We start from the raw sequence: 25,786 nt of genomic DNA on the forward strand, positions 1-25,786 counted from the left end.
ATTACGATGCTGGAATGCAGGTTTGCCTTTTTTTTGCCAAATGAGGAGCAGCTTTTCCTTAACACAGTGGCGTGTTGGGCGTTTGCTTTTCCTTCCTTCCATGCCACAATAACGAAACATTTCACAAGGCGCATAAGCGCATTCCCAAAACACGATGCAGTACCACACACTTATTACTGCAAAAAGCAATGTGTAACCCAAAGGACAAATAATAACGTACGTCCATGCACGTATTCTTGTCAAGAAGAAGTAGTAGAAGAAGAAAGAGGGGCGTCATCACACCGGCAGTATGATAGTATACACAGTAGATCGATCGTATTAACCAGTGCAAGGAAGAACAGCCATTGTTGTCACAAACACCCAAGACAAGCCTTCCCACCTCCGTGGCCTCGTTTCAAACTGCGAGATGCGTGGTATTTAAGATTGAGTAGAGTGTTTGCTCTCTCTCTCTCTCTCTCTCTCTCTCTCTGCATGATAAAGTGACTGCAGTAGTAAATGATCACTATGATACAGCCAAGAGCAGCAGTAGCCAATTTTCAGGGACAAGTTCCTTCTTTGCCCAGCAGGCATGATGCTGCACTTGTAGTGTCGGACTCAAAAAAGCTCAAAAGAAGATGGCCCTGGTGCACAGAGAAGACTTCATTTTGTGGATACATACTCCATGCGGCACTTTTGTGTGTACTACAGTACAGCCCGCGGACTATGAAGAAGCGTTTCCTGTTATTGCTCTTGTTGTTATGAGAGCACTATATCTGCTGCTAACGAAGTATTACGTACAACTATCAAAAGATCAGCCCTCGGAGACATCTCGATTGCTCTTCCGGCCGTTTTCTGAACTCGGTAGTAACTTCCCGAGAACGCAGAAAGAGAGTATACTGCGTTACTGTATGATACGTGCAAAAGAAGAAAAAAAGTCGCAATCGCAAGATGTGTCGAACACTGGCAAGCAGGCGTGGTCGCGGTGGAAACAGATGCAGATGTATAAGGAAGGCGGTTGGGGATATGTAATATTCTCTCACACAAACACAGTGTTCGTGCGAGCGTGTGTATATAATCGTACGTTTGTTGCTATCGCTCACAACAAACAAAAAGAATAAAGCTTAATACAAGTATTATTAGAAATAGAAAGACAGATGGGTGATGGGTGGCACCAGCAAACAACAACAACAACAACGACGACGACGACGATGTTGCTGGTACGTGATACACAATCCAGATCTTTTCTTTTTGGTAGGTCGACAAAACAACACCATCCCCGCAGCACCATTACTCCCGCCATTAGTTCGTCATTACCGTGTCAAATCATTCCACACAAGTAAGTGCCCTCGCTAATCGGCCGTCCCCAAGGTGTTTTGCTTTGTGTGTTCAAATAAGGAAATTGCAACCAGTAAAACTGCATCTACACGTAATCACATGCTTTTGATAGCTTGCGTTTTGTAGGCCCATTGCAGCAAGCCTGGTTTCTTTGAACTCTTTGCTGAACTTATTCAACTTGAACTTTGTGGATCATGCTGACGGGATAAACTAATCGAATATGTTAAATGCCTCGCATGATCCTGCAAATTGATGTACAGAGTTAGCAGTAACATATGAACTAAGGATATTGTTTGTTCTGAAATCGCTTTTTTCTTAAACTAAAAAGTCAACCGACAAAGTAGAAATAGTACAGAAGTCATGATCAAAAGAGATGGATTATACTTGTTCGAAAGAGGTGTGAGGGAGACGCACATCAACTATCAAAAACTATACTTGTTGAGGGAGCAGGCTATTCAAACATCTAGCTTTGCGACAGCTGCTTCTACATCCTCTAACCGACTACGGAGACTCTCTTTGGCCAAGGAAGCCTGCCAATCCGTCCATTTGGTTCCATCCTTGAACGTGTCCAACAGTTCGTTCTTGGTTTCGCTGATATTGCCGCGTGGCGATATAGTGTGTACCTTTAATTTGGATCCCTTCGTTGTATTACTATCCGGTGATGTTTCTATGTCTTCTTGCACGGTAGCGTCTCGTACGAAATCTGCTAGTCGTTTGATGGCGCAGGTGGATGATCGTGTAGGTAGAATAATCTGAAACACGTGGGGCTGGTCCACATAGATCTCGAGTGTAACGTCTGTGCGATCGTCGTCACCCTTGTCATCTTTCTTGTCGTTGCAGGAGAAAAGCGGATCGCTGGCCAAAAGTGCAGCATAAACGGCTTCATCGTGTAAACGTTCGGCTGTGCCTGTCTGTATCAACAGCTTCGGCAAACCGCGCAAACTCTTCTTGTCAAAGACCGGACTGACAAGCGGATGTTTTAGGACCCTGTTGTCGGCATAGAACTGAACACGATCTAAATCTGATTCAGCAAATGGGCCGATGCTGCATGTCCTTTTCAGAGGTGGTAGGAGAGTATAGTCTTGTGCTTTCGAGGGTGCGTGTTTGAAGCCTGTCGGGGGCAAATAGTCGGTGGAGATGTTGTTGATGATGGACGGTAAACTGTGAGTCAGGTCCACCCTTTTCCGTAGAGAGAGAGGGATCAGTCATCATAATCCCCCAAGTACCCCTTAACTTTAAGGTGCATAAATGTTTTTTTTTCGCAATTTCCCTACCATGGTGATAAAGTCATGGCACCACCCGGCAACGGTAACCCAGCATCGCGAAGCGCTAGCAAGAGTGACAGAGACAATCCGCCTCCAGCGCTGTCTCCTGCGACAACGATCGAGTTAGGATCAACGGGGTCAATCCCTTCAGGTGGGTCGAGCATGTACAGATACGCCGCCAATGCATCCTCAACAGCCGCTGGAAAGGGGTGTTGGGGTGCCAATCGGTAGTTGATGGCAAATACTCGAGCATCTGACAACTATCATAGTACAGACAGAAATTGATCAATCAGCCTTCGCACCATCAACCATTATCATGTGTTTGTAGTCAACATTGAGACTGAGACAGACAAATAAAGAGAGCGTGTGTATGTGAAAAATCACTAGCGTAGAAACTAACCTTTGCAAGCCTGGCCAGCAGGTTGCGATACAGCCCATATGAGCCTAAATAGTACGCACCACCGTGAAGATACAGGATCGTCCTTTTCAATGGGCTGCTCACCTTTTTGGGCTGCATCCATTCGCCCTTGAGCTCCTTGACCCGCTTCTTGTCGCTCTTCCAGTCCCAGCCAATGGCCTGCTCGTCTTGGGCAGTGAATAAGCAGCCCAAGTGATTCCCAGCCCGAACCCGATAGTCTTGAGGAAGGAGTACTTTGTGTCGTTTCATGTCCGACGGTACGGGCGCGCCTTTGGTGGTGGATAGCCTTTGCAGATCTTCGACCGTTTTGCTGCTGGAGCGTCTCAGTAGGTCTGACACGATTGCAATAGCCAGGTCGAATGTCAGTGACCAGGATTTGGCGGGTGGACCTGTTAACATTGTTGTTGTTGTTGTTGTTGGCATAGAGTGTTGCATTATGCATTAATACACTCGTCTTGTGTGAGAGCTTCTTGAGCGGATATGCCGGGCTACGGAAGAGTCACAGTCGTACCTTTAGCGTAATGACGATAGATGGTTGAAGTGACGACAGGCATGGGTGGTATGAGGTGGCCCCATAATCGGGGTGGTATTCCTGTCGTTGGCTCTTTTGTCTTTGCATGAGCAGCAGCCTGGCTCTTTCTAAGCGATATCTTGGTGCGTTCGGTGCGGAGCAATCGATGCTGTAGCTTTTTCACCGTCGTCATGTTGCACTGGATAATGATAGAGAAAGAATGGGGGAAAAGAGAAGAGGAGGCGAAAGAAAGGGTTGATTAACAAACAAGCAAAAACGAATGGAAATAAAAATGTTGCACACAAATATGAACCCTCCCAAAGCGCGGGCCTTTTTCCTTCTTACATAAACTCAGCAATAACTAGCGCACGTTTCTTTGCACTACGAGTGGTTACCACAAACGTTCTATTTTTTGCTTTTGCTTTGTTTAGTTGCGAGAGATAATGACAGATCCCAATCCGACCGATGCCGGCATTATTACCGTGGGTGAGGAACGATGGATCCCTGGATCAAGACGGGCCGACGGATCCTACCGGCCCGCTCGCAAAGTACGGGCCGGTTTCACACCATTAGAAGATGTTCAACGCTATGCATCACCACAAGCCCGACAGCAGGCAGAGCAGGAACAGCAACGACATTTGCTACAGAGTAGAGAAGAAGAGCAGAAACGACAAAAGCCTATCAAAGAGGCAAGGCCACACACACAGCCTGCTGCCACCAACACCACCTCGGTTGAAGAACGGAAAATCCGTAACGTGCAGAAAAAGATTAGACAGGTCGAAGAGTTGGAGCAAAAGTTGATCAAGGGCGAAACATTAAATGACGACCAGCGCGAAAAGGTGAAAAAGGGCAAGGCACTACGCGACGAATTGGCTAAACTGACAGCTTCTGCGTCATAGCCTACCCTTTCCCCCCCCCCCACACACACACAAAGACACATCTTTACCGCCACCAAACATCCTTTGTTTGCTATTTTGCTTCTATTTCGCTGCTATAAATTCCTTGGTCCTAATCCCAAGAACATAAACATTTGCAAACAAGTGTGGTCAGGATCGTGATCCGTGGTATAAAAAAAGCACAACTGTCAAAGTAGAACCTGTTGCTTGATTTCTTCTTTTTCGAGCCGTTTAGATTTCTAGAAAAAGGCTTATTCTTTCGGATTGGATCAAGAACATGCGTCCTCCCCATCCACCCCCTTTTGCTGACGCTGATAGTGGGCCATGGCACGATCTTATGATGCCGGATGACGAAGTCTGGGGCAATGCGGTACGTTCACCTTTGTTACCCTGGCGACAGTGCATATGCTGATATGATCAAGATGAATGTTTGTGTTAGATGGAAGAGCCGCCTCATGGTTGGGAAAGAATAGAAGATGATCCGTTTGTGGATAGGATGGATCAGATCGGACCAGGATCTGGAGGACCGCCGTCAAAGCATCAACATCCTCCTTCGAGAGATCGTGATCCATCAGGACCTCCTCCCGACGGGCATCTCGAGGCGGCAAAACATGATAAACACCATCATCACCACACAACAACAAGAAAGGAAACGCATCATCACCACCATCACACCACGACTTCCGAGCACAAAGAAAGCACAAGTAGCTCGCATCACACTACCTCCTCCACAACATCTTCGTCAGTAGCTACGACTCATACACCTACTGACGGTGCTCCACCATCACCACCACCATCATCTCCTCCTCTGCCTTCAACTGCACAACAACACAATGCGGTACCATCGCCTGATCCAGCAATCACACCGTCATCTCTTTTTGAATCGCCTGTTCTGGTTAGCAGCTCTCCAACCCCTCCATCCAGTCCATTGCCTCCGTCAGCTCACGACGACGACGATGAGCAGCAAGAAAAGGCCATTCAAGATATTGACAGGAATAACCAAGCACAACAACAAACATCCTATGTCGTCTCCACCGTCTATGCAGTCAACACAATCATGCCAGGCTCATATCCTCGCATCGATTACAATGAAATCGACTATGGTCAGCTTGGTCAAATCGGCGTATTCACGGACGGTGCACCATCCTCCCACGAGCTTCATGCCATGCCGTTTTACATGTCTTTTGCTGTTGCCCTGACATTGCTCTTCATGTTACGTAACATTTGATTATGATTGTTTTGTTGTCTGTTTTTTTTTTAATTCTTCACACAAAAAAAGTTAGAGAAAAAAAAATAAAAAGTGTTTTGTAATGTTCCTTTCTTTCTTCCTCCTTTTCCCTCCACGAGAAATTACAGCCGATCAATGATGCATTGCAACTGTTCTTCGCTGTAGATTTTAAAGCTTTCGGTAGGTGTCACCGACGCGACTTGTACATTGGCCTTGTTGAGCTTTTCTTCCATGACGGATTTGAGTACGGTCAAAGCCAACGTCTCGGCTTCTTCCAGGGTCATTGACTGCAAAATGGTTGAATGTGAGTTATACCGTCATTTTATCTCTCTCTCTCTCCTTTCTTTTGAATCCAAGCGTGTTGTGCACATACTTTGTGGTATTCTTTCTCGAGCTCAGTTTGTGCACCTTCGGAGCCAGATCCAATGGCCTTTGCGTTGTATTTCATGAACGTTCCTGATGGATCAGTATGGTAGCTATGCAACGTAATAGAGAAACAGTTCAAGTAAGTATAACATCCTCTTGTCGTTTTTTCAAGTAAATAATGGAACCAACGCCTTACAGTTGAGGTCCCTTTTCATCTACACCAGCAATAAGCAATGCTACACCGAAAGGTCGACTCTATAAAATTACATCTTTGATCAGTCGCCGTCGTTACTCCAGCATCCCCAACTTTTATTTTGCTTGTGTTCCCAAAGAATCATTACCATGACAGCCTCTTCACCGTCGGCACTTTCACCGAATCGCAGAGCCAAATCACAAGTGGACTGGGTCAAACTTTCGACTTTGAGGGCTTCGTCATATGTAAATCGATGGTTCTGCATATATTGGAAAAAAGAAAACAGATATATAAAAACAAAAACACGATTTAAAAGAAAAGCTCACTTGGATTTCATTTCTGTTGCGGTTATGCCTCGAGTAATACTAAATGACGCTACCTGTGCTGCAACGCGACCGTAATCAACGAGTGTTCGAGCATCAGCGACCATACCACTCAATGCTACTGCTAAATGGGAATCGACCTCCATAATCTTTTCAATCGAGCTTGCTTCGAGCAATGGTGAAGAAACACGTTTTTCTACAGCAAGTACAACGCCTTTTGACGTTTGAATGCCAATGGCCGTCGTGCCCAACTATCAATGTATATACATACATTGGAGACGTGTCATTATTTTTGGTGGCGAACGGGATTCACCGCAAACACGGAATGCTGTTTGCGTGTTATATATAAAATAAATATACTATAACTGACCTTGATTGCTTCGATGGCATATTCAACTTGGAACAAACGACCTTCGGGTGAGAAAGTATTGACACCTCTATCGTACTCGCTTCTTGTGAGGAACATTAGAGGTTAAAAATGAAAAGAGTTGGGTATTGCAGAAACAGGGCCGCGTCAGCCGTCAAGTCTCTCTCTCTCTCTCTAAGCGGACAAACAACGATAGCCTATTGGCTAACACGCAGTATTTGTATTTCCGACAAGCATAGTGTACCTCTCCGGCGCCCCAAGGTTCATGCCACCTCCCACCCCCACCAAAAAAGGTCAGCCTTTCGACCCCATATCCACCATACTCAATGATGTAGCCAGAGTGTCAGCAAAGGCATCGGAATGAAATGTGATGTTTTAGTTTTTAGACACGTTGTCTCCGCAACCTAGTTTCCTTTTCCTTCTGTAATAAACTATGCTGCTTAACATTGAAACAGCAAGAAAGTTTATTAGTTCATATCTTTCTTTTGATGCAGGACCTTCTGATAGGTATAAGAACACTGACACTTAAAGGCATGTTTGCAAAGTAAAAGTGGCTTCGCCCATACTCCTTTGACAAAGAAGACGTCAGCTTAAGAAAGATAGATTGATGGAGACAAACTGACGATGAAATGTTCCAAGCTCAAATCTAAGCATGTTATTAATCATGGCTCCAATATATTGAAAAGACCATGTGCGAAATATATAGTATGTAAGGCATTATAGATATATAACAATCCTAAATTATATAGAGCGAGAGTTTATGCCCCACCCCGAACGTCTACGGCTGGAAGTAGCGTATAGAAATTGTTTTGATCAGAAGGAGGAGGGTGGTCCAGTTCGTGTCAACTATCTGTATGCGCTCCACTACGATTTAATAGACGGCGCAGGCAAACAACAGAACAGAACGATGAGTAAGATACGACAAGCTTTTAACTGAGACGCTGAATGATGTGGTAGAAACGCCCACACCAAACTTTACTTTGAGAAAATGATGCAGACGAGCGGCGTACAGCTTTCTGCCAATATATTTAATTGGACTTAACGCGCATTAAAGTTCGGCGCAATGAATCTACGGTACTTGCCAAAATTAAGAGGATACAATGACCGCGCGCAAATGGTACTGTATGTGTTATGAAAGCAAGAGTTATTATCGCCGTCACTGCTAATAAATTACATATTAAAGAGCACCAGCAAGGGAACAAGGGGTGGAATCTTTCGATGGCGCAATCGGCCTGGACCCTGAAGAAACCCTTACTGCGAGTGCCAAGTTAGCACTATGTACGAACATCAACTCAGTATATAGGATAATGTTAATAAAAAACAAATTGTACATATCGTTCGATAGACATACAGTGGCAGATGGCAACGAGACATCAAGTTCACGCCATAGAATAGCATTCACGAAACACGCTCAGTACCGAAAGCAACAAAGATATATATTTGCTGTATGTGCATGCTTGCCAAGCTTGCAATGCAGGTATTGCTCGTTAACAACTCTATTTATCACGACCTGCCAGCCACGAGGCATGGGATACTGGTATATCAATTTATTGGCCACTACACAAGATTATCAATTGGCTTTCAAGAACATGGTTAAGGGACCAGCATGGTTTTTCGAGTGATCAGCATGCGAGTACCGTGTATCATATCAGAAAAACTGATGTCAGAAACGCAGGCGACTAGAACAAGCAGCACTATTGACATTGAAAGAAACACATCTTGCTGGGTTGAACCTTACCCTAGAAGCTCTTACCACAGGAAACCACAGAAGCAGTTCACGCTTCGCCATGGGCGACAGCTAGCCACACGGCTATCAAACCTAGCATACATAAAGCAAAAAAGAGTACCGCCGTTTCGTCCCTGTTCACATAGACGAATATGGACCATCCGAGTCTGCTCACGAGGCTTTAGATATAAACGAACGTGTAACTGCACTGCAATATCTTCATCGGCGACAGCAGCCCCGGAGCAAAGCTTGCCTATATCGCCCAGTCACCTCACGGCGACGAAGAACAAGTGACTGAATCGGCCTTGTCCATGTAAGCCCTAAATCTCCCCAGAACAACGTACAGCAACATATTTTTTTTGCGGGACATCCACTCCTTCCGTTTCCTTACTTCACCCTTGTTTCGAATAGGAGAGAGAGTGAGAGTCCTCTTTAAAATTTGAGTTCAAACTATGGCACCGAAACATACACGCACGAAATTACAGTGCCGAAGATGCATCGCTCTTATTCTCATGTGTGGAATTAAAGCTACAGAACCTGTCTCCGGAGGTTCCAGACGAAGCCAAGATATCTATGGACAACCACTCGTTCATCCAAGTCTCGATAAATGGATTTGTTTGGGAAACCGGTACGTAAACATGACACCAAATGTATCCATGATGTTCTCTCTCCCTCATGCTCCACAAATGATACCACCGGCTTCTTTTCTCTACCCGTTCTATATGCTATTCAGGGCGTTTCATGCTCCTACTTACAGTCGTCGCTATCTAAATAGCACGTTGCCAAGGATGAACACTCGACGATACAGCAAATAATTTCACCTTACGAAATTCTATGATGATCATTTGGTCGGTTTGGCTCGAATTTCACGACAAAGCGGCACAGGTGTAGTTCATCCTGCTTCAAGAAAAAAGGGGACGGCAAGACAAGCTTCTGACTTGTTCTGTTGATGTTTAAGCAACATAAGTTATGAACCCTGTTATCTTATCTAAAAAGTTGTACATATATATATGATACATATATATTGGTGCACAGAATATGCGTGAATGCTTGCTACATCAAACAGGAGCCGTTCAGCTGCTTCCATTTTGTTGTGTCAAACATCCGTTGCTAGTGGTGATGGTTTTACTACTAGTACGTACCATTATTCATGTAGTGCATAGACGCTATGTGCAAAACAGCCGGACAATCATATATAACTTGATATAAAGCAAAATTTTGTATTATGTAAAGGTGAAGTATTACAAAAAGTATATAGTTATCAAAGAATTAGTATTAGCATCGCTTAACTTTTCGTTTCCTGCTGCTGTTGATCTGGTACTTGTTGACTGGCTGTTGCTGCATTTTTGCTGTCGCGCAGCGCTTGCTCCATCATCTGAGACACATCTCGAACAAAGAAAGGAACGACAGTGGGTATAATCTTGAGTACAGGAGGCGCAAGTATTTCTGAAGATGACTGCAGGCTACTATTGCTGCCACGTCGTTCATTATCGTATTCGTCATCGTCGCTGTCATCGCTGCTGCTAGTAGTACTCGAGGTATCGTCCGTTAATGCGGTGCTACCGGTATCTTCAGAGTCTATATCTTGAATATCGTTGATTACGCCCATGATATCCATATTGCTTGGTAAAAACTGGATCAAATCTTGATAATCTTGGCGTGCACTCTTGACCATAAGATCGTCTATCTCCTTTGAGTTATTGCTGGTAGTGGTATTCTTGTGCACTTCTACTTTACGACGAGTACGTTCCAGATGAAGTAGTTTTTGCTGCCGTCGATGCTCACACAGTGCATCAATTTCATCACGTAGAGCTTGGTATTCATTGGGAGGGATGCCGGCCGATGTCACAACTTTGTGCAAATCCAATGGCTGTTTAGGATAAATTCCCCGTGTCAACGAGCCCAGAATATGGTCTACATAGCCAACCAGTTCGTCGAACAGATGCGAAGTGTCCTGAGCGTGCACACGATGTACAAATTGATAGAATTTATCCTCGTGCCGTTGGACAAGCCGCACAAATGGCTCCACAGTGTTGGTCTCTACAGTTGCAGTTTCTAAGCTGTCCAAAAGTTGGATAAGATCGCTCATGAATGCTGACAGGTGCTGGATCGATTCACCAATGTTGGCTGCCTTATACACTTGTGCCAATGGTTGATAAAAGATTGCGAAAAGTTCCTTCAAGATTTCACCCGTCACGCCTTGGAACACCAGCGACATCAATAGTTCTTGTTCCCGTTTACGAGCACGCAAAATCCATAAATCGTATAATTGCTTGATTAATCGCTTGGTCGTTTTGTTTGGTCCATTATCAAGGTGCGCAAGCTTGACGATTTGATCCGGTGCCAGCTGTGGTTCGATATCGTCTCGTTGTAATAGTATGAGAGTTTCAAGCACCGGGTTTGTAACAGCTATGTTTTTTTTGACATCAACTGAGTTCTTCAACATCATGCGCACCAATAAAAGGTTTTACTACACTTACCACGGTCATGGTTTCCCGTAGCGTTTGTGGGCAAGGTCGTATTGACAGCGTTTGCTACCTTGGCACACAACAGTTTGTCCCCTATCTTTTCTTCAAGGGTTTGGATATCCTTGTCAATTACTCTAGTATCCTCTTCCATATTGGCCACGATAACTCTGATATTACAAGTCTTATCATTAATCAAAAGAAAAATAATGAACCTTTTCCGTTTAACCATTATGCTATTATTACCTCTGAAATAAGCTACGGCCTCCAAGTGGTTGAGCGAGGAACAAGTCTAGTACCATCTTGACAATGGCGATCGGATTCGACAACCTGAGAATGGTCGCCATGGTACGATACGGCATGAAGTTATGAGTACGCTTCAGCGTTGCTGTGTTTTCTGCAGCAGTATCATCTGTTACGAAATGCGTGTGCAGCGTGAACGCAAAACTGCAAAGGCCATGTTTTGTTTCAATCAGTTCTAATTGTGATGTCCTGTTCGATACCCCCTTTTTATACATCCCGTTTTTCCACCACATCTGTCACGTTTAAAACAAGACAAAACCGCTTACTTGATCCGGCCCCATTCAAATGCTTTTCGTAACGTGTCTGGCAAATCTTCTAGTCTTTCGGTCTGCTTGATTGTTTCAATCACCTGCACTAACCCGCCTGGCTGCATGACCTGCTTCTTGAGCATATCCAGTAGGTCGTTAAGTGCAACGACTTTTTCATCCACTTCCTGACGGAACTTGTGCTCTTGCTCTGCCCGCTTCACATCCATCTCTTTTCGTCGCTCAATGTCCTCTAATTCTTCCGCCGTCAAGGTCATCGGATTATCCAGAAGAAAGGCACGGACAGCAGCAGCTTTGGAGAGTTTTGGATGATCAATGACACGCCGTAAAAAGGAGCGCAACAGCAGCCGATCCTTGTCCCGATAGAAATCGCCTGCATCGCGTGATGCCTTATTCGGCACCATGGGAACTCTCACGCGGGGGAATTTACTCTGAAGGTGATCATGCAGCTGTCGAAACTGCCCATGACGTCGTGCGACATAGATCCGTTGCTGTTGCTGTTCAACAGCATCGTTATCGCTAGGATTATCCACCAACACTGAGCTTATAATGAACTCGGCATGCGTCACTGTGCCACGAAACGTCCTGCTTTCACGAATCTCACGCTGATTTGAAGAATATAAACCAATTTCATATGAAGATCAGCTTCATCATCATTCGCCTCCGTCCAATCCAAAATACACTCACTGATCTTCAAAATTTGACTTACCACCGTCGCAACATTGACATCAGTGAACACCGACTGCTTTTCCTTTTTTGTTTCCTGTTGTACTTGTTCTCCTTCTCCGTCAGGAGCCGACAACGACGACGACGACGATGATGATGTTGCTGCTGGGCCAGTGGCCAACGAATTTTTGTTGTTGTTATCGCTGTTGCTGTTGTTGCGTTTTTTTACAGCGGCTACTACCTCTGGTTTTTGTTGTAGTGCAGCAGAAGCGAGGTCACTAGGCGTCACTTTAACACTTTCTTCTTGTCCTTGAACCGTTTTGATGCCGACATTGAGTGCCAAAATGAGAGTCTTTTCTAATTTACGCGTCATGACTTGTCGTTGCGTGGCGTCGGCTTGACTTGGTGCATATGTATTGAGTTGCACCTTGCCAAACTCACTCAAAAATTCATGCGCCTTATCCCAAAACTCCTTGTTATTGCCCGTGCCAGCGGTATCGTCTTGTCCGTTGCTGCTGCTGCTGCCGCTGCCGTTACCACCTCCTTGTTTCAGCAATGGAAACTCGACCACAATGTGCTGGAAAATATAGCGCAAAAACGGAAGATCGTCGGTTTCTGAATGTGCTGGATGCACCAATCGAGCAAGCAGATCAGGTTTCCGTCGAACTGTTTCGAGTTCTTGGCGAAGCTGAATGGCCAGCAGCTCACGCTTAAAATAGTGTATCTGCTTCGGTGATAGGTCCATTTGACAGCCCCTCTTGTTGCTATGTCTATGTGTTGTGTACGAGTTTTTGTGTGTGGAAGTAAGTGTGGGCGTCTCTTCTGTTGCTTGGTAAACAATAAGGGTAGAAAGGGAGAATAAAGAGAAGTCGAAAGAAGGAATTGAAGACTGCAGGAAGAGGGGGGGAGATTGTTGCAAATCACTACGACAGGTGACAGGTAGCCCGGCATTTGCTTTATGGCTAAACGACTTACCATTTTTGGACTTCTGAAACCCTTCAGAAGATCTTCGGTCAACTCAACTCGTTAAGTAATGTGGCGCGCACAAGTCGGCGTATTGGGTTTATGGTTCAGTCTGTAGATATATATCTGGCAGGATACGCTCATCGACGGTTTACTGTTCTGGTGTGTTGGTAGCAAGCACAAAATTCGATGTCTAAAGAGCCATGCAAAAGGTTCGTAATGCTACAATGTGTCTATATAGATACATATTCCCTATTGTAATCCCTTTGTGGCCGTAAGGAAGAAAGTAATAAAGGGTACGTATACTAGTTAGGAGAAACAGCATGGCATACCACAAATGGCCCTCAAAGCTGATGTTGTGACGTCAGGCAGATGACGCCCTTCTATTTAACCTCTGTTATACTAGCACAACAATACTCAACCCTCACTAGTTTCCCTCAATTCCTTTTACATGTAATATTGACCAACTTTTATCCTTATTATTACGTTAGTCTTCCTTACGCGCTCATCGCTTCCAAATGATAGTAACATCACCAACTGATAACAGTCGCTTAAATTTATATACTGGTAGGGAACAGCTGTCAGATAAACTACAGTACTGTAACTGCAGCAATGATGAACTCGCGCCTACGAACATAAGCCTAATCTAAGCTATGGTCCTTGGGTCCGCGAAACACATTTTTCGCGGGGGTAGGTCGTAAATGTTTAATATAACAAGGGTCTTTCTAACGATCTGAATCTCAATAATTATTTAGAAGAAGACGAGACAGAATATTTGATTTCCATGTATTTATACCAATAAAAGCATCACTCAGAGTTATCCCAGCAGGAGTTGAGATAAGGCGGAATCATGACTTATTCATAGTGATTTTACGTCAAAGTACTAGCTCAAGAGCGTATGTACCGATGAGCCTGTTATTCCTTTTAACTTTGATAACATTAACAAGTAAAAATGTAATTGATGTGTGTGCTGCCGACTGAAAAGGGATCTTGTTTGCTATCCAGATTTATCGCAACCTACACACTTCTTTGTCTTGTTGCCGTCTTCTTTCGGGTAGCATAGGGTGCATTTCATAATGATGACCTATGGCCAAGGGAATTGCTGCGTTAGACTGTCACCACCGCCATTCCAATAACAGTAAAATTAGCACGGGTAGTGATTTGCAGCACATATGCATGCATTCAGCAGTAAATATGGTCACGGGTTCATTGACCACTCTTCTGTGGTGTATACCAGGAACTCTTTATATATATAAGACCTTTAAGTATGTAAAGTAAAAGTTCATTGTTGGTGATCAGAATGATACCACTAGTGGTGGCTCAGCAACCAAGCTCTTCTCTTGATATTGGCCATATGTGTGATCTAACTCATTACTATTGCTTTCCGTATTAAGTGTGGCTGGGGAGAGCATAAAAGGCTTATGCGGGTTAGAAGCGAAGCCAGCTGAGCCCAAACTGATATGTTACATGGAGATCCTAAATGGAGTTTTTGGAAGGATAGAAGCCGGATGACGATTCAAACTGAGCGATAAGATACAGTACAGTTAGCGCAACACCAAAGGGCGGTTTTTTAAACAAAAAGGCGGGTTTTAAAATTCTCAATAGGCGGATTGTTTTTTCTCAATAGGCGGATTGTTTTTTTCCAAAGGGCGGTTTTTGTTTTCTCAAAGGGCGGTTACAATTTTCTCAAAGGGCGGTCTCTTCGATCCTCAGTAGATATTTTTTACAGTTGTTTGTGACATTTTATTAGATAGGATTGCCTTTTAAGCAATCTTCAAATATGTTTACCGAATGTTGTACAAATGCTCGAAGATGTTCTGGAGGAACATTATTGCAAGCCTCAGTTATTCTTGTTGATAAATCCTCTTTAGTTTGAAATTGACTACGTTTGACCTTATTTTTAACTATGGACCAAAATTGCTCAATAGGATTAAGTTCAGGCGAGTAAGGAGGGAGATAAATGCACTTATATCCTCTCTCTGTCACCATAGTATCAATCTCGTTAGATGTATGTATTGGTGCATTATCCATAACTATATAATATCCTTTCATTTCCGGAATGCAATCCATTTCATCCATTGTTTTCTGAATAAAATTCATATAATGGCCAGTGACAGTTCCTTTGGAGGCAGGCTTCTTTGGTTTTGATGGTGCTTTTCTTTTGCGATTACCAGAATCGATTTTTAGCCTTTTGAATGTGTGTTCCTGAGGATTTCGAAGCTCCATTGACACGACATACTTCGCCGAGATTGCACCCAAAACTGTGTGTGATACTGCTCTGGTGGTAGGAGTGATTACAATAGCTGGTGTGCCCTTAATAGACCATCCTCCTGGAGGTCTCATATTGATATCGAAAGCTGATTCATCAACAAAAACACAATTTTCAAGGTAATCCATATCTGTTTTGCTCCACTTCTCAACCCACGCTATGCGGTTTGCAATTTTTGTTGGATCGTTTCTGGGAGCTGGATGACGAGTGATTTTTTTGAATGAAAGGTTGCATTCTGTTTTGAGGAAATTTCTCACACTTGATTCTTTCAGTGTGAATGATTCGAATTTTTCAGTAAGTGAACAAACTGCATCCACAACCCTGGCTTGAGGATTACTGTCATAAAAATTTAAAAGGTGAATCTTATGCTTCTCATCAAGCTGGCCTGCTGATTTATTGATTTTATTGGTTTGTTTTTCAAAGATATTCCAATCTTTATCCTCTTTCAGTCTCCTAGCCCATTTCTGTGCAGTTCTTTCAGCAACACCGCCTGCTAATCTACCAGATTTGGCAGCATTGAACAACTTAATCCTATTGTAGTAGACAAAAAGCAATTTCTGATCATTGGTGTAGTTGTTATAACTCCTACCACTATTGATCTTTAAGTTGGTGGCAATCTCCTCCATCTCAGCATCTAAGGCTTCCATCTCAGCAGTGTCCTTCTGCTCTGTATTTTGCTTCTCGCAGTAAAGTCGAAGACGAGTTAATGTTTTTAGATGGAAGGGGTTAATCTCTTCTTCGCATTCCATCGCATCGCGCCCATTTTCATCACAAATGTTTCCCTGGCCATCTTCATAAAAAAAGTATGTACTCATTTAACAAAAGTAAAAAAAAAAGAATATACCGCCCTACAATTTGAAAAATCCGCCTTTTGAGAAAAATGGGACTCTTACAGTCACGTAATACACCCTTTCTTTCAATTCAATCGGCACAAATTCAGTATGGCAAAATCGTCTCACTAAAAAATTTACCCGTCCCAGCAGAAAAAAAGTACGTCCAAATTTTTATTCAAAACCCAGTACATAAAGAAAGTGAATTAATTTGAGATGAATAAAAGCTTGGCTGGGACAAGTTAAGAAAATGTTGGAACAGGCACAAGACAGATTAGTAAAGTTTCAAGACTATTTTAGAACCATTTGAGATCCACAACTATCTAAGACTATTTTTCTTTCATTCACAATTTAACTAAATAGTTTCGATTTAACAAGCAACGTCATTTATTTCATATCAACCAAACCAGCAAGTATACAATATGTAGATGAATATACTACTTCTGATGAAAAAATGACAGAGAGAAGAAATGCAAGGCATATAATTTAAGTCATGCTAAGTCGGGTTTTTTTTTTATTTAGTCACTTTGTCCAAATACTTTTAGTCGTAAAAATATATTTGATAGCATGAATTTTATTTATATTGGATGCTACAGTCACGATACTTCGAGGTGGTATTGTTAATCATCTGGAATAATTGTGTGGTATGGGGACTTGCAGAGGGAGAAAATGTTGAGGTATCGATTGGATATGCAACTTTGGGGGATGTGGGGGATGGCGTGCTGACAGGTGCAACGACAGATGGTGATGAATCTGCTTGGTAACAGCAATGCCAAAATAAAAGGGTGACGCGCAATAACGTACGGATATTTTTCAGTGTGATGAATGAGTGAAGGCAGGATAACGCTTCAGGCAGGGTGATGCGGCCAATTTCTGTCATGGTAAAGAAACTGCTATGTATCATTTGTGTCATATAAAAAACTAATTGAAATCCTACAAAGCATTGTGAAATGGTTATGATCCATAAACACTGTAGCAACATTTTCCTTCTTACCATTAACTTGAAAAGTGAGAATAGGATGGTCATACTTCAAGACGCTGTTGCGCGACAAGACGGCGAGCTTGAGCGTGTCCAAGCAAAGGGAATGATTGGTGGTGTTGTCACCGCCAAGCTTGACTTCTCCAAAACCAAGGGATTGCCCAAATGCACGTTGGACCAAGGTGGATACAATGGCGTCCGGACGAATGCCAGTGGTCATTGTGTCCTCCTTGCTCGGCCATCGTAATACAACCTTCCTCATAGTATTTGCCATCGATGTAGTGCCTCAGGCAAATTGAACAATCACATTCCAGCCAGGTAAAGCAACCATCAAAATAAAACGTTAGTAATATGAAATATCAATATGAATAGAGGCTCTTCTACGAAAAAGAACCCAGTGTCCGAGGAGTAAGTCAAAAGCTAATGATCCAAAAAAATTAATCGACTCCAAAGGGCTGGTATCGAGAGAGGTTCATCCACAAGGACTACTGACTCAAAGCATCTCTTCCGCACAAAATGAAGAAAACCCAATGTCCGAGGAGCATGACAAAAGCGAAATGATCCAAAAGAATTAAATCGACTCCAAAGGGCTGGTATCGAGAGAGGTTCATCCACAAGGACTACTGACTCAAAGCATTTCTCCACGAAGAGCATCCAAAAAATCATAGCATGCAGACTAAATACTTACGAGATTGCAATGATGCGGTAGCAAAAAGGAAATTTGTTTAGTGATTGAGAAATATTTTTAAGTAAAACTAAAATAAAACGTGATGTCACTACAATTTGACGTATCACCCCACTATGAAAAACAGGAAATCAATTGATGAACAAAAGCAGTCCATTTCGTTGATGAAGAAGTAATAAGCCTTCCTTTTTATCTTTGTTCATTTTTAATCATTTATTGAAATGACAGGTAAACGTGGTCAGACTCCTACTGTCAGCAAACGTCAGTTACGCTCCAAAAATAATAAAGTGAACACGAAAACAGCTAAAAAAGACCAACAATCACCAGAGGAACCGGATACGGCACAGAATCGCAAAAGAAAAACGGCCATCATTCCAAAATCAAACGAGAAGCGACCACGGGTGTTAGCAGCTGATGCTCAATGGTGCGTTTGTAACGTCAGTACGCTTACCTTAAAGGCGTTTGCCCTGGAGCATGATTACTATGAACGCAGGCGCTGCCACGCTCGATATAAGACTATCATTACTAACATGTCCGAAGCAGAGCAATCTCGCCTCCTTCAGGAATTTGAAAACTGGTGCCTCACCCTTGATTGCACAGCGTTTTGGAAGGAACGCAAACGAAAATATGCTTTGGAAACTGCTGCATCCAACTGCTCTGAAGTGATCGATTAGATGTTAGTATCTGATTCCTAGGGCCTTTTGGAGCCTCAAAATCAAACCTCAACCGTAGAATTACCAACTCCACGTCCAACACAGGAAACAACTGCATCACAGCCTATAGCAACAACAACTACAGCTGATTTGGATCAAGAGCATGCTAATACTCGACAAGAGAGTGACAACGAAGAGAAGCATTGGATTATTGATGTGAACGATATTACTTCTCTTTTCCTAAATTACTGGTATCAAGCAGACATCATTCCCAAACCTGTTCCTTTGAAAATCAAACATTCAGGAGATATTAGCCTTGTCGTCGGGTGCATCCTTCCTAGCGAATGAACAGCATAGCGAATTGTTGTACTGACTTGCAGAGTGACTGTACTTTCTGTAGTCGATCATACATACAGGATTTTTCATCTCCTAGTAGACGTTTGAACTTTTATTTAGGTGAAGGGATTTAATTTTAGGCAGAGTAGACATGAATGTTAATCTGAGTGGACACGAATGAAAATCGAGCTGGACATGAATGAAAATCAAGCTGGACATGAATGAAAATCGAGCTGGACATGTATGAAAATCGAGCTGGACATGAATGAAAATCGATCTAGACATGAATAAAAATCGAGCTGGACATAAATGAAAATCGAGCTGGACATGAATAAAGATTGATCTGGACATGAATAAAGATTGATCTGGACATGAATAAGGATTGATCTGGACATGAATAAGGATCGACCTAGACATGAATTAAAATCAATCTGGACATGAGTAAAATCAATCTGGACAAGATAATAAACAATCTGTACGTGAATGAAAATCAATCTGGACAAGAATAATAATCAATCTAAACATGAATAATAGACAACCTGGACATAATAACAGTCAACCTGGACATACTTTTAGTCAACTAAGACATAATAAAAGTTGAAGTAGATAATATATTAAGTGTAGCAGAGCAGAATATTTGAGTACTTAAGATTTTCAATTCAAGTCAAGACATAATAGAAGTTAAGCAGTACAAAGCCAATGTCAAGATGTAGTAGTATGGCTGTTTCACTCGTGACAAGAAGCTTGTAGGCTAATGTACAGGAAATGGCAAGGGTGCGTCAGAGACTCACTGTGCGCATAAGCCTATTTTGCTGTTGTGGGAACAGGGCCTGAGCGTTTCCCCTCATTTCATTTTACCTGGGTTGAGTTTGAAACAAATTGGAGTTTGTTAGCAGCAGCAGGGAGGAAAAAATCAACAACCAAAGATCCTTTTTCTTTCTCATTACCATTCGCCACGGCAAATCAACAGCTTCGACGCGCACTTGTAAATGGCTCCTACTCTCTTCACGATGAATAAAAGACAAAGAAAACAAAATGGCACAATCCACAGATTTATTTGAAAAACGAAATGAAGGTAACTGTTTTCTTAAAAAAAGCATGTGCTCAAGATTTATAAGGAGTAGACCGCCGTTACTGCTGCTTAAAAAAACGCTGGGTAAGTGAACAAGGGAAGGAAAAGGTTATTGGGTGCGCTTGAGGCATAGCTTTAGTGGAGATATGCCCATTCAGAATTACTGCTTCTTTCTCTTTTTCTATGTATATACTTGATGCACCATCTTGCACCATTCCAACTTCAAACTTATGTGCGTAATACAACATCGTCTCCGACTTGCATAATCGATTCGTACTCACAACAACAACGACGCAACAATCTTTTTCTCCATTACTCAAACACAATTATATACAACATGACGCTGATCCGCCATTAGCTTGTAAAACATACAACCTGATGCGATTACTTTGCTCCTTTTGCATATACCAACAGTAACATCGCCGGTCTTGATAGATAAATGAGCTGTAGATAGCTGGAAGGATAACTGACGGGTTTCTTTCCTTTTGTGTTGATGTGGATTGGATGAAAATAAAGTATGATGACCGTTATATAAGAAAGATAACAAAGAAGGTTTTACAAGAGTTATACAAGTGCGAAGGATGTTGTTTCGTGGATACGGATGGTTTTTGTAATTTTTGACATTGCGTGGCAGAGAGTCTGGTGCCATTCACAGTCTCGCGTTTGTGAGCCCATTTGTATCCACACAATTCCGAGATGTGATCCTTGAAGATCTGCCATTGAGCAGCAGGAACGCACACGATTTCATTAGGAATGAAAGCAAGAACGCCAGGTACAGTCGAGTGAGAGAGAGCGTTGCGAATGTTGTCAAGGGTAGTAACTTGTTGGTTGTTCATAGTTGTTGTTATTAATAACAAATGAAGTTGCTGTTGTAATAGCAAGAAAACTTCCTCCTTCATAACAACAAACGCCTTTTCTTTTTTGTCCCTGCCATATTATCATCACCGCCCAGAGCTATATCTATAGTTTTTATAGAAGCACTTGTAATAATATGCAATCCCATCCCACACCCGTTTATGCAGACAACTGAAACATAATGACTACATAATGTATGATCTTTTACTTTTATTTTTTTATCCCAACCATAACATCTACAGTAACAATAATAAAACCCTACATTCCACCCATCAGCATATATAACTACCTTATCCATCAAGACCGGCAATTTTCGTGTTGGCATATGCAAAAAGAAAAAGGTAATCGTCGTTGCCATCGTGTGTGTGCGAGTACAGCGAATTGCAGAGGAGGATTATAGCTGTGGTAGTGTGTATGCATCATAGGAATATAATTATCATCACATTGATGTGTATACAAACAGCAAAGAAAGAGATGGCCGTCATTACGATGATGATGTGCTTGAGCGTATAAGTATCAAAACAAAAGACCGGCGTCATAGTCGTCATCGTGTAATATGGGCGTACATGATAGTGAAAGGTGAATACGTCAGGCTGTATATTTTGCAAGCCAATGGCGGATCAGCGTCAAGTTGTATATGATTGTGTTTGAGTAATGGAGAAGAAGATTGTTGCGTCGTTCTTGTTGTGAGTACGAATCGTTTGTGCAGGTAGAGGACGATGTTGTATTACGCACGTAAGTTTGACGTTGGAATGGTGTAAGATGGTGCATAAGTATATACATAGAAAAAGAGAAAGAAGCAGTAATTCTGAATGGGCATATCTCCACTAAAGCTATACCTCAAGCACAACCGATTACCTTTCCCTTCCTTTGTTTACTTACCCAGAGTTTTTTTAAGCAGCAGTAACGGCGGCCTACTCCTTATAAATCTTGAGCACATACTTCTTTTAAGAAAACAGTTACCTTCATTTCGTTTTTCAATGAATCTGTGGATTGTGCCGTTATATTTTCTTTTTTCTTCTATTCATCGCGAAGAGAGTAGGAGCCATTTACAAGTGTGCGTCGCAGCTGTTGATTTGCAAGGCGAATGGTAATGAGAAAAAAAAAACAGATCTTTGGTTGTTGTTGTTTTTTCCTCCCTGCTTCCACTAACAAATCCCACACTTTCCACCTACCTCAGCCACCACCCTCCAATTTAACGTTCAGACCCTGTTCCCACAGCAAAATAGTAGGCTTGTGCACACAGTGAGTCTCTAACGCACTCTTGCCATTTCCTGTATGTTAGCCTGAAAGCTTCCTATCACGAGTGAAACAGCCATACTATATCTTACTTGACTTTGGCTTTGTACTGCTTAACTTTTATTATGTCTTGACTTGAATTGAAAATCTTAAGTACTTACAAATTCTGCTGATCTGCTCTGCTACACTTAATATATTATCTACTTCTTCAACTTTTTTGAAGTCTTAGTTGACTAAAACTATGTCCAGGCTGACTGTTATTATATCCAGGTTGTCTATTATTTGTGTTTGGATTGATTATTATTCTTGTCCAGATTGATTTTCATTCACGTACAGATTGTTTATTATCTTGTCCAGATTGATTTTAATTCATGTCCAGGTCGATCCTTATTCATGTCCAGATCAATCTTTATTCATGTCCAGATCAATCTTTATTCATGTCCAGCTCGATTTTCATTTATGTCTAGCTCGATTTTTATTCATGTCTAGATCGATTTTCATTCATGTCCAGCTCGATTTTCATTTATGTCCAGCTCGATTTTCATTCATGTCCAGCTTGATTTTCATTCATGTCCAGCTCGATTTTCATTCGTGTCCACTCAGATTAACATTCATGTCTACTCTGCCTAAAATTAAATCCCTTCACCTAAATAAAAGTTCAAACATCCACTAGGAGATGAAAAATCCTGTACATCTGAGTGTGGTACAATGCCTGAGGCATACTTTAAAATCAAAGTGCATATGTTTAATAAAAATAACTCTCTTTCCCCTTCCTCACGGTCTTGACATGGTTTAGCAAGAAAAGGAAATTAATATATTTTGTAAATGTTTATTATTTCACTAATTAATTTAATTACTTTATTGATAGCTATTGTTAATCCATAAAAAAAGTAAAAAAATATAAAAATTTTAATAAATATTTTTGAAAACACGTGATCGATTATTTTTATCAATTTAAAATAATTCATTAAATAAAAAAGGTTAATTGTATTTTCAAATGTCATTTTCGCTATCTATTACAAAAATATTAAAAAAAATCATCAATTTTATCGTTTGAAAATATTATAAAAGGTGATGAAAAGAATAATTAATTTTCAACCCGAAATAATTAATAAAAAATTGAATTTATTGATATAAAATAAATAATGTTAACTATAGATGAGTTATTGGAAAATGAGAAAGATATAGCTATAAGATTTTTAAAAAAAAATGTTTGATAATAAAAATAATTTACAATTATTGGAAATTAAAAAAGGTCTTGATTTAGATTTTATCAAAAAACATATAAATAATATAAGACTAAATGATATATTTGAAAATAATTTACAAGAAGATATGAATAAATTAAATATTAATAATAAATGTGATATAAAAAAAGAATCTAAAAGAAAAAATGAAGATTATATCACAATAAAATGCAAAGTGACTGTTTTTGGGGAACAAGTGCTCAAGAATTTGTTAAAGTGTCAAATTCAAACGCTACTCAGCAAAGTGCCACACGATACCCCGAATTTTACCAATGATGACTTTATGGAAATGGTGAATGTTGTATCTGCTGTTGACGAGGAGGGTATATCTCCAAAAAGTGCCAAGCTCCGCCTCTTGACTCTGGCCACTAGCATGGATCAATTCAAGTCTAATGTTGTCGAAGGCATTGCTGATTTGTAAATATTGTAGTGTGGTAGAGAAAAGTGCGTCTAAGTACTAATATCCTTCCTCATCTATTTTCATTGTAGGTTGGTGAAACTACCGTTTGACCCCATCGCAGACAAGAACCAATTTGGAGAAGTAGACGTACAAACCAGGTATTATGATCCATTGCTGTCGTCCATTGTGGCAGATACTACGAGGAAGGTTGTATTACGATGGCCGAACAAGGAGGACACAATGACCACTGGCATTCGTCCGGACGCCATTGTATCCACCTTGGTCCAACGTGCATTTGGGCAATCCCTTGGTTTTGGAGAAGTCAAGCTTGGCGGTGACAACACCACCAATCATTCCCTTTGCTTGGACACGCTCAAGCTCGCCGTCTTGTCGCGCAACAGCGTCTTGAAGTATGACCATCCTATTCTCACTTTTCAAGTTAATGGTAAGAAGGAAAATGTTGCTACAGTGTTTATAGATCATAACCATTTCACAATGCTTTGTAGGATTTCAATTAGTTTTTTATATGACACAAATGATACATAGCAGTTTCTTTACCATAACAGAAATTGGCCGCATCACCCTGCCTGAAGCGTTATCCTGCCTTCACTCATTCATCACACTGAAAAATATCCGTACGTTATTGCGCGTCACCCTTTTATTTTGGCATTGCTGTTACCAAGCAGATTCATCACCATCTGTCGTTGCACCTGTCAGCACGCCATCCCCCACATCCCCCAAAGTTGCATATCCAGTCGATACCTCAACATTTTCTCCCTCTGCAAGTCCCCATACCACACAATTATTCCAGATGATTAACAATACCACCTCGAAGTATCGTGACTGTAGCATCCAATATAAATAAAATTCATGCTATCAAATATATTTTTACGACTAAAAGTATTTGGACAAAGTGACTAAATAAAAAAAAACCCCGACTTAGCATGACTTAAATTATATGCCTTGCATTTCTTCTCTCTGTCATTTTTTCATCAGAAGTAGTATATTCATCTACATATTGTATACTTGCTGGTTTGGTTGATATGAAATAAATGACGTTGCTTGTTAAATCGAAACTATTTAGTTAAATTGTGAATGAAAGAAAAATAGTCTTAGATAGTTGTGGATCTCAAATGGTTCTAAAATAGTCTTGAAACTTTACTAATCTGTCTTGTGCCTGTTCCAACATTTTCTTAACTTGTCCCAGCCAAGCTTTTATTCATCTCAAATTAATTCACTTTCTTTATGTACTGGGTTTTGAATAAAAATTTGGACGTACTTTTTTTCTGCTGGGACGGGTAAATTTTTTAGTGAGACGATTTTGCCATACTGAATTTGTGCCGATTGAATTGAAAGAAAGGGTGTATTACGTGACTGTAAGAGTCCCATTTTTCTCAAAAGGCGGATTTTTCAAATTGTAGGGCGGTATTTTTTTTTTTTTTACTTTTGTTTAATGAGTACATACTTTTTTTATGAAGATGGCCAGGGAAACATTTGTGATGAAAATGGGCGCGATGCGATGGAATGCGAAGAAGAGATTAACCCCTTCCATCTAAAAACATTAACTCGTCTTCGACTTTACTGCGAGAAGCAAAATACAGAGCAGAAGGACACTGAGATGGAAGCCTTAGATGCTGAGATGGAGGAGATTGCCACCAACTTAAAGATCAATAGTGGTAGGAGTTATAACAACTACACCAATGATCAGAAACTGCTTTTTGTCTACTACAATAGGATTAAGTTGTTCAATGCTGCCAAATCTGGTAGATTAGCAGGCGGTGTTGCTGAAAGAACTGCACAGAAATGGGCTAGGAGACTGAAAGAGGATAAAGATTGGAATATCTTTGAAAAACAAACCAATAAAATCAATAAATCAGCAGGCCAGCTTGATGAGAAGCATAAGATTCACCTTTTGAATTTTTATGACAGTAATCCTCAAGCCAGGGTTGTG

At 41.4% G+C, this 25,786-nt stretch overlaps 11 protein-coding genes across 11 annotated transcripts; 6 read left to right on the plus strand and 5 right to left on the minus strand.

Annotated features, from left to right (window-relative positions):
- Positions 1–1,612: 1,612 nt before the first annotated feature.
- Positions 1,613–3,705, minus strand: BDB00DRAFT_816814 (Alpha/Beta hydrolase protein). The gene is made up of 3 exons (XM_053123017.1): positions 2,980–3,705; positions 2,589–2,839; positions 1,613–2,493 (listed from the first exon to the last, which is right to left on the minus strand). Exons 1-3 carry the CDS (start codon positions 3,430–3,432, stop codon positions 1,770–1,772), a joined length of 1,428 nt encoding a protein of 475 aa, XP_052980989.1. The 5' UTR covers positions 3,433–3,705; the 3' UTR covers positions 1,613–1,769.
- A 246-nt stretch (positions 3,706–3,951) lies between these two features.
- BDB00DRAFT_786848 (uncharacterized protein) lies at positions 3,952–4,407 on the plus strand (the record flags this gene model as incomplete). The annotated part of the gene is made up of 1 exon (XM_053120644.1): positions 3,952–4,407. The coding sequence occupies one exon, from the start codon at positions 3,952–3,954 to the stop codon at positions 4,405–4,407; it is 456 nt and encodes a 151-aa protein (XP_052980990.1).
- A 274-nt stretch (positions 4,408–4,681) lies between these two features.
- On the plus strand, positions 4,682–5,632 carry BDB00DRAFT_871013 (uncharacterized protein; the record flags this gene model as incomplete). Its single annotated transcript, XM_053126777.1, has 2 exons — positions 4,682–4,774; positions 4,844–5,632. 2 exons carry the CDS (start codon positions 4,682–4,684, stop codon positions 5,630–5,632), a joined length of 882 nt encoding a protein of 293 aa, XP_052980991.1.
- A 7-nt stretch (positions 5,633–5,639) lies between these two features.
- BDB00DRAFT_816819 (nucleophile aminohydrolase) lies at positions 5,640–7,028 on the minus strand. The gene is made up of 6 exons (XM_053123018.1): positions 6,885–7,028; positions 6,571–6,765; positions 6,340–6,450; positions 6,195–6,253; positions 6,006–6,108; positions 5,640–5,919 (listed from the first exon to the last, which is right to left on the minus strand). Exons 1-6 carry the CDS (start codon positions 6,978–6,980, stop codon positions 5,755–5,757), a joined length of 729 nt encoding a protein of 242 aa, XP_052980992.1. The 5' UTR covers positions 6,981–7,028; the 3' UTR covers positions 5,640–5,754.
- A 1,976-nt stretch (positions 7,029–9,004) lies between these two features.
- Positions 9,005–9,612, plus strand: BDB00DRAFT_286642 (uncharacterized protein). Its single transcript, XM_053116792.1, has one exon. The coding sequence runs from the start codon at positions 9,060–9,062 to the stop codon at positions 9,420–9,422; it is 363 nt and encodes a 120-aa protein (XP_052980993.1). The 5' UTR covers positions 9,005–9,059; the 3' UTR covers positions 9,423–9,612.
- Positions 9,611–13,223, minus strand: BDB00DRAFT_286644 (uncharacterized protein). Its single transcript, XM_053116793.1, has 6 exons — positions 12,351–13,223; positions 11,642–12,246; positions 11,319–11,519; positions 11,088–11,242; positions 9,750–11,016; positions 9,611–9,656 (listed from the first exon to the last, which is right to left on the minus strand). The coding sequence occupies exons 1-5, from the start codon at positions 13,050–13,052 to the stop codon at positions 9,893–9,895; spliced, it is 2,787 nt and encodes a 928-aa protein (XP_052980994.1). The 5' UTR covers positions 13,053–13,223; the 3' UTR covers positions 9,611–9,656; positions 9,750–9,892.
- Positions 13,224–15,853: 2,630 nt separating this feature from the next.
- Positions 15,854–16,446, minus strand: BDB00DRAFT_973778 (uncharacterized protein). Its single transcript, XM_053129890.1, has 2 exons — positions 16,129–16,446; positions 15,854–16,037 (listed from the first exon to the last, which is right to left on the minus strand). Exons 1-2 carry the CDS (start codon positions 16,352–16,354, stop codon positions 16,033–16,035), a joined length of 231 nt encoding a protein of 76 aa, XP_052980995.1. The 5' UTR covers positions 16,355–16,446; the 3' UTR covers positions 15,854–16,032.
- Positions 16,447–16,940: 494 nt separating this feature from the next.
- BDB00DRAFT_816829 (uncharacterized protein) lies at positions 16,941–17,945 on the minus strand (the record flags this gene model as incomplete). The annotated part of the gene is made up of 2 exons (XM_053123019.1): positions 17,364–17,945; positions 16,941–17,302 (listed from the first exon to the last, which is right to left on the minus strand). Coding segments are annotated over exons 1-2 (614 nt in total), but the record flags the coding sequence as incomplete, so codon positions are not given.
- A 441-nt stretch (positions 17,946–18,386) lies between these two features.
- BDB00DRAFT_731390 (uncharacterized protein) lies at positions 18,387–18,596 on the plus strand (the record flags this gene model as incomplete). The annotated part of the gene is made up of 1 exon (XM_053118321.1): positions 18,387–18,596. A coding segment is annotated over one exon (210 nt), but the record flags the coding sequence as incomplete, so codon positions are not given.
- Positions 18,597–23,724: 5,128 nt separating this feature from the next.
- Positions 23,725–24,700, plus strand: BDB00DRAFT_882650 (uncharacterized protein; the record flags this gene model as incomplete). Its single annotated transcript, XM_053128168.1, has 3 exons — positions 23,725–23,852; positions 23,925–24,280; positions 24,402–24,700. The coding sequence occupies 3 exons, from the start codon at positions 23,725–23,727 to the stop codon at positions 24,698–24,700; spliced, it is 783 nt and encodes a 260-aa protein (XP_052980998.1).
- Positions 24,701–25,197: 497 nt separating this feature from the next.
- BDB00DRAFT_816858 (uncharacterized protein) lies at positions 25,198–25,786 on the plus strand. Its single transcript, XM_053123020.1, has 2 exons — positions 25,198–25,511; positions 25,603–25,786. The coding sequence occupies exons 1-2, from the start codon at positions 25,289–25,291 to the stop codon at positions 25,605–25,607; spliced, it is 228 nt and encodes a 75-aa protein (XP_052980999.1). The 5' UTR covers positions 25,198–25,288; the 3' UTR covers positions 25,608–25,786.

Source organism: Zychaea mexicana (genome assembly GCF_025766255.1).
Source record: "Zychaea mexicana strain RSA 1403 chromosome Unknown BDB00scaffold_25, whole genome shotgun sequence".
Taxonomy (NCBI): domain Eukaryota; kingdom Fungi; phylum Mucoromycota; class Mucoromycetes; order Mucorales; family Lichtheimiaceae; genus Zychaea; species Zychaea mexicana.